Below are 8,288 nucleotides of genomic sequence, written 5' to 3' on the forward strand. Positions count from 1 at the left end.
GGAGCTCTCCTCTTAACACACCGAGTCTCTTAAGAGAATTTTCACCAAGACACAAATCAAAACAACGACCGTGTTTAGTTTGTATATACGTCATAAATTGTAGACACATATGCACATACATGCATATATATATATATATATATATATATATATATATATATATATATATATATATATATATATATTTATATATGTTGCTGTGATGGATTAGTATTAATATCAAAGAATCAACAACAATATCAAGCATTTAATCGGCTGGAGGAAGACAAATTTCCATTTTGTTTACGTACCCTGTATAGCTTATCATTCTGCATGGAGATAAACGTAATCCTTGAAACGGCAGCCCGTTCTTCGGGTTTCAGATCTTTTAACAAACTCGTTGCTAATGAAATGAAGTCTACCATATCATTTACTTCTGGCTTTGAATCTGAGTTGTTATATATCTGATGGAAGAGAATGGAAAAAAACAAAGAAATAAAATTAAACAAAAAATACCGCTGCGTCTGAATGATGTTGAGGTCATAAAAATTCATAAACTTCCGAATATGAAATCATTCCGCTTTGGAACCATGGTTCTCGAAGCACATAAATATTGGCTTGAAAGTTCTGTTGGATAGAAAATGTTTCATGGACAATGTTATGACGAGGATATTACGTCTGGTGTAAATTGGTCTAACACAAATAAATAGTTGGTTGTGGTTATCTAAAAATAAACTATCGCAGAAGTATATCTGAACACAGAAAGCAATGCGTACTACGCAAACCTAGGTACGATACTCAGCCTTCATTGTTCAATATCCGATGCTTAAGCGGACACACGGTAACCAATATAGTCGGACTGATACCCTCCACTGCCTGCTGACAGTTCACTCAGTTCTTATTTATTGCAATCGGTGAATCCACCTTTAGTCACATTGGGGTGTTCAGGATTCTCCGAAAATATTTCCCCTTTTTGAGATTATAACTCTCCAGGGGCTAAATGTTTTTTGCATGTAGGGTCTATTCCAAGTACGTCTGTTCGTTTTCTTTTTTCCTGCTTCAACGTGTAGCTTCCACTGTTTGTTTAGGACTTGGTGTCACTCGATATACCCTCAAAAGCTGTTGAAGTGCTAGGTCAAGCATTACCTAGTTGTTCGTTTTCTTTAAAGCCCACTCAAATGTATCGACAAGACGCTACGCCTGTCCATTTGACCTTGGCTGATATGGAGGTCGCATGTTTGATAAGGAGCATGTTTGATCGTGAATTTTTTGAGTTCATTTGCTGCAAACTGAGTTCCATTCTCAAACACAATGGTGTCAGGAATACTATATCTGGCGAACAATTCACGTAAAAGACTTACTGTAATCGATGATGTCGATTTTTTACAATTAGGTTCGTCAGGTCACTTAGAAAAACTGTCTACCACAGAAAGGTAATGTGAACTTTTAAGTGGACCTGCGAAATCAACATTCAGTCTGGACAACGTGATATCTGTCTCTGGCCATTTTGTAGCAGGTGATTTTGCTGCTAGAATGCAGCCTCTGCATGTTTTTCATTAATTCTTCAATCTCTCGGTCCACTATTGACCAATACGCAGCTTCTCATCAAAACTTTCATTCTTGAAATCCCCGGGTGACAAATGTGATACTCTGTAGTGTAGGTTTCCCAATTGGTTTTTCATTTATTTTCATTAACTAAATTAATGTCACTACCTGTAACTAAATGTACTTTTACATTTGTATTCTTACTTTTTACATAAACAAACTTCCTTTAAGTCTCGTTTGTATTTCTTGTCACCGATAAACTGTTTACATGATTCGTTCCCGTTGAGCCATTTGTTTTTTACGACCTGACTTACTACACTTGAAATATTTTCGATTTTGATAAGGACTGTTGAGTCCGTAGTGTAATTCTCCACATCCAAAATATGGGTTAATGTTCTACTTTTTATTACTTTCGGTCGCAGCCGTTGTATATGCGACCAGCTTCTCACTTCAGTGTGTTCCCTATCGTGCCGTAGGTTTGTTATTCTCTGGCAATCATCAGATATTTCTTGTAGTGTTACCTTCTGATTCTGCTCTAATTTAGTCAGAATTTCGTTACGAATTTCCCCATCTTTCTTTGCTGTTGTACGAAAATTATGTATTTGAACATATCTGGTGTTAGTTCATTAATTTTAAATCTCTAGAATTCCCTATTAACGATTGCAGTATATGTAATAATATCTTCGCCTCATTTTTTTGTAGTATCCATGCATTTCCAACGCGTGTTACATGAAGAGCTTTGTTCGCTGAAAATCTATGATAGCATATTCACCATTGCTTCAAAACAGAGTTCTCCTGGTTTCTTTGGTAATATGTAATTTCAATATTTCTCATGCTCGGCTGGTGTCAAATTTCTCAGCGGAAATCGTTTTTTTTTTTGTTTCTATTTTTTGGTCTTACCAACAACATCGTTCTTCTGTAAAATATTTCCTCATGCCTTCTAAAGTAAACAGAGAATGTAGGTTCCTCCTCTAGGATTTAGAGACAGAGTCAGGAGTGAACGAACTAAATGTATTTTCTGTTTTCTTCTGTATCAGTTGTACTAACCATTTGTTACTGCTTCTTCGTCACGGTTTCTGTAAGTCCAAAACATGGTGGTGTTGCTTGCTTTGCTACTGATGCTGCTGTTTCTATGATTGAATTACCGAAGCTAGTAAGCTTTCCATGTTCAAACAAAAATCGATCCAACACGAGCTTCGAATAATCTCATAGCCAAAAATGTTTTGACGTAGGTATACACGTTTGGTATAAAATACTATTACACAAAGAAGTAATTGGTTGTGGTTATCTAAAAATAACTTATTGCAGAAATATATCTTCACACAGAACGCACTCCGTACACCTGGAACGTTGGTACGATACTCAGGATTCCTGTTCAATTATCGACTGTTAAACCAACACACGCCGAACTAACACCGTCAACTAATCTGCTGACAGTTTGCTCAGTTCTTATTAATTGTAATCGGTTAGTCCGTCTCCAGTCATCTGGGAGTGTGCAGGATTCTCCTATATTAGGCAACCTTAAACCTTTCCTATTGTAAAGGGATTTTCAATCCAATCTTTCAATATAATTATTTAAAACATTATGTCGTTTGAAATCCCCAATTGAAAATAGGATTTATTACCACTACTGTTACTATTATTACTGTTGTCACTTCTGCTTCTTCCACAATCAATACATTGCTACACTATTACAATTAACAGAACAGCTAAAATTTCCTTTCTCACCCAATGCCCTTATCCCATACGAAAGTAAAAAGTAGAGTTTCTACGCTGGTTAACTAATTATTGATGTATGCAGTAGTTTTCTGTTTTCTGTCTCAATCTATTTCTTGTTCCCTGGTACCCAGGGACATGACATTGGATGAAGTACTACTTTATTTTTCAGATGTATCAAATGATCAGAAAGATAGTGAAGGACAATTGTATATATATAAGCTCCAACTATTATGTTAGCTTTAAAGGCAATGAGCTAACAGAACACACAGCATGTCGGGCAGAATGTGTAGCAGCATTTTGTACGTCTCCATGCTCTAAGTTCAATTTCTACAGAGAATTGGTGTTGGTGTACACAACTAGACAGTTTCCCAAAACTTCGAGCCTTGTAGCTATAGCAGAAAAGATTATTATTTCCGCTTTATTGCTAATCTGTGCCCCAAATATATTGTATTTTGTATTTGGACTGTAATCTGTAGCAAGCTTTATACCATACATACTTTATATGATAATAACGATATTATATTTCATTATAATGTATTTTATTAATTTGGGTGTTTAGAACAAATAGTTAGTAAGAAAGTAATCATAAGAAAGTACTGTACCATTGTCTTTGCGTCATTTTCTTTATTTCCAAATGAAATACCATAGACAGCACCATTGAAAGTGTTATTCTTCACTTTGATAACACCAATACCAAGATTAGTATATAAAACTGTGAGTTGCTGCTCTTCCAGTGGCATCTTTTCTGGGATTGCTTCTATAATGTCCAGCATTCTGTGAGAAAATCAAGAAAATAAATCTCAACTGAGAGTGTTTCAAATATGTAATTAAATGTAGCTGTAATTACACTAATTATATTGATTAGTAAATCTATTTATGCTACTGTTGTTTGTAGTTTGTTCTTCTTCTCCTCCTCCTCCGCCCTTTCCTCTTCTCTCTACTACTACTACTACTACTACTACTACTACTACTACTACCACCACCACCGCCTCTGCTGCTGCTGCTGCTACTACTACTACTACTACTACTACTACTACTACTACTACTACTACTACTACCGCCTCTGCTGCTGCTGCTGCTACTACTACTACTACTACTACTACTACTACTACTACTACTACTACTACTACTACTACTACTACTACTACAGCACTAACAACAAATGTGATATCAATTTTACCTGCTCCCAGTTCCCTCTGATTGTTCTGCTTCAATCAAAACCTCTTCCGGTGTGTTTATCATATTGTTGATACTAGGAAGTATATTGTTCACTGTTATATTGGCCGACACATTCGATATCAATGGCACCATTTTCTCATGAATGTCTACAGCCAAGTCGATATCTTCTGCTTTGAAATACTCTGATTTCTTGGAAATATCGCGGACTATTGTTGAAATCTCCCCAACATTTTCTGCAATGGAAAATTCAAAATAAAACTCAAGAGAATTTACAGTCGTTTTCAGATGAAATATTAGATTCAAATTAAACGCCACACAATTATTAATGAATCAATGGAAGTAATTTAACCAGTCCATATTCATACAGCCAAGAGAGTGGTAAATGTGTCCAGTTCATCAGTTGTATACTCATTGCTGTATATACGTGGGTCTCCTACTTGGTTGAATTAAATAAAACCGTGGGTAGTCGGAGTTGCACAACACTGTGGGATCCTTTGTAGCTGAGTAAGACATACTCTTGGCGGTAGGTTTTTATAAATAATGTTGCTGACATTCAATAAGCTGTGATACAGTATCCACCATAAACAGCCGTCAATTTTAATCACACTACTGTTTAATTACAAACTGAACCTAGACAAACATAGGTCGCTATCTAACGTTTCATATTGGTCAGCTTTCTTCACTGCCTCAGAGAAGTTGAGGTCATCAAATCAATGAATGCCTATGAAAATCTGTTTTTAATTTCATCGTGCTACAACTGCTGAGAGTGATAATTTCCTCGCATTCATTTATTTGGAATACGTCACTGAAAATTTATTTATTTCATAGCCACCAGTAGAACGGAATACATGTGTGTACCAGTAATATTTCTATTGTTATCTGCTTCATTATATATTGAACCATTCTGCAGAGAACTAATGAAATAAGTAGTTTTGGCGATATGGAAAGAAACTAAAATCTTCTGGTAAGTTCTATCAGCACGTTTTCATAAATGATTGTTGTGAACCGCCATTGGAAGAGATGAACTAAACGGATTTTACGACTATATCTTGACATATAATTTTAAGCATGACTATATATACCTAAGTATCTATGTGTATATATATATATATATATATATATATATATATATATATATATATATATATATATATACACTGTGAAACACACAGATTAAGCAACTTTATCGATATCCTCCTGAAACCAATACTTCACCACATACCAAGTATTGTTAGAGACGACCTGGACCTATTAAATCATCTACCCAAACATACCGATAAAGACATTTTCATTGTTTCCTTTGATGTAATAAATCTTTACACTACGATCCCACATCAATATGGACTGGAAGCCATTAAATTCTGGCTAGAAAAATACCCCAATGAGATCCCAGAAAGAATAAAAAAAGAATTTATCATCGAGGGCCTTAAGTTTATCCTTCAAAACAATTTTCTTAATTTTAATGATAACACCTACAGACAGGTATCAGGGACTGCAATGGGGACTAAAGTTGCCCCTACATATGCAAACCTGGTGATGGCCTACTTAGAATTGCAGATCTACGACAAATCCAAAACTAGATATGGCCTGTCTTTCCACCAATACCTGTTGAAGAATTGGAAACGTTACTTGGATGATTGCCTCATCCTATGGTCCCACACACTCGACCAACTCTTTGACTTCAAAACCCTAATCAACAGTGTCAACAACCATATCCAATTTACAATGGAATACAGTCAAGACCAACTTCCTTTTCTTGACATTCTCATTATAAAAATGGGTACCAGCATTGAGACTGATATTCATTAAAAACCGACTGATTCCAAGCAATACCTTCTGTTCACCTCCAATCACCCAAAACATACAAAGACAAACATTCCCTTCAACCTTGCGAGAAGAATTTGCACAATTGTCTCCTAATTATAGAACTCGATATAAAAGACTCGAAGAACTAAAGGCAATCCTTCTCGAAAGACATTACCCAGCACCATTAGTTGACAATGGAATAGAACAGGCCAAGACAATTGCTACCCATGACCTACGAAAACCGAAACACATACACGGCACGTTAAATACTCTCCCATATCTCTCAACACACAATCCTAGAAATGCAGAAGCTTACACAATAATATACAAAAACATCCCACTACTGAATCAAGACCCACGTCTAAAAAGAGTACTCGCAACCCATGAAATATTAAAAAGCAAAAGACAACCCAAATCCCTAAAAAACCTACTCACGAATGCAAAATTGCCCAACACAAGCCCACCACCTACTGTCAAAAAATGTGGTTGTTCCAACTGCAGGACTTGCATCTACCTCATGGAAGGAACAACATACAGATTCCAGTCGGGACACACTTTTGTCATAAAAAATAACTTCACCTGCGCAACAAAAAAATTACTTTATGCCATAAGGTGTGAAGGGTGCCACAAAGAATACATAGGGCAAACGAGCCTTACTCTCAGAGAAAGGATGACAGTCCACCGCTAACAATTGAGGGATCCCACCATAAGTCAGATCCCACTCAGTGGGCAATTAGATCTCCGTGCACAAAACAAGTCCCCCAAATTCCTAGTTTTCCCATTATACCAATGCTCAGACAACACCACTGACCAAACACGAATAAATAGGGAAAATAATCTTATTCAAAATTACAGACCACAGCTCAACATACTCTAACATAAGCCCCCTCCCCAGGTGCACGCCCAAAACAAAGACACACAGATACGCAAAATCACAAACACACCAATACAATGCAAACCTCCGACACGAACACACTTACACACATATATATACACACGCACAATCACAATATCTCCACACTAGAGCACAAACCCACATACATTTCAAGAAAAAACACATGCGCATATATATACTTACAATACAATTGTAGCAACCACAACCAACACCCATACACACATATGTAAACAGGTACATGCACACACCTACACACCACTCCGGCAACCACAAATCATATTCACACACGCATATTTGCATACGTATGTACACACACATACAAACACCATACGCCCGTTCCCCAGTAAAAATGTCACACACACACTCAAAAGAAAAACACACACAATACAATCCCAACAATCACAACAAACGCTCACAAGCACACATGCACAGGAGCATGCACGCACAATGACACACCTCCCCGACAAATACAAGCCACATAGACGCACTCACACAAACACACCCACACGTATACACACACATACTGCACTAACAATACAAACAAAACTAATCACTCACAATTACAGCGCACACACACATGTACACATATACACCAGGAAACTACATAAACCATACCCACATACATACATACACACACATACAAACGCATACCCAGTACCAACATACACGGAACACACATGCACACACATACACATCACCTGGATAAACCCAACACAACACACACATACATGCTCACACACACACATGCACCCTCATGCACACACATGCAGTTGCTCCCTCACACACATACGCACCACAAGGACAATTAAAACACAAACATACTTAGAGACATACACAAACTCACGTACACACACATAACACCCCCACCAACACACAACACAAATAGACATACGTACACATACAGACATACACATACATATGAACCATCCCACACACATACGGTTGCTTACACACACACACACCACAAGGGTATTTAAAACAACACACTCACTCAGACACAGAGAGAGAGACACACACACTCACGTACACACACACTCCCACACTCACACAAACACTCTCACGCACACACACAGATGCACACAGATGCACACATACATACACACACAGACGCACACATATGTACACACCCTCACACATACATACGGTTGCGTTCTCTCTCACACAC

General features: G+C 37.2%; 2 protein-coding genes across 2 annotated transcripts in view; both read right to left on the reverse strand.

Moving 5' to 3' along the window:
* LOC149130311 (adhesion G protein-coupled receptor G6-like) overlaps positions 1–8,288 on the reverse strand; it is a 564,593-nt gene that overhangs the window by 157,515 nt on the left and 398,790 nt on the right. The gene's annotated exons all lie outside the window — the stretch shown is intronic.
* The window catches only part of LOC128251259 (adhesion G protein-coupled receptor G6-like), a 68,169-nt gene that overhangs the window by 34,618 nt on the left and 25,263 nt on the right, over positions 1–8,288 (reverse strand). The window contains exons 8-10 of the mRNA XM_089345353.1: positions 4,424–4,655; positions 3,846–4,017; positions 291–443 (exon numbers count right to left, since the gene is read on the reverse strand). Of these exons, the coding sequence (XP_089201479.1) occupies positions 291–443; positions 3,846–4,017; positions 4,424–4,655 (557 nt within the window). The remainder of the gene's footprint in view (positions 1–290; positions 444–3,845; positions 4,018–4,423; positions 4,656–8,288) is intronic.

Source organism: Octopus bimaculoides, chromosome 29 (assembly GCF_046866305.1).
Source record: "Octopus bimaculoides isolate indiv1 chromosome 29, ASM4686630v1, whole genome shotgun sequence".
Classification (NCBI taxonomy): Eukaryota; Metazoa; Mollusca; class Cephalopoda; order Octopoda; family Octopodidae; genus Octopus; species Octopus bimaculoides.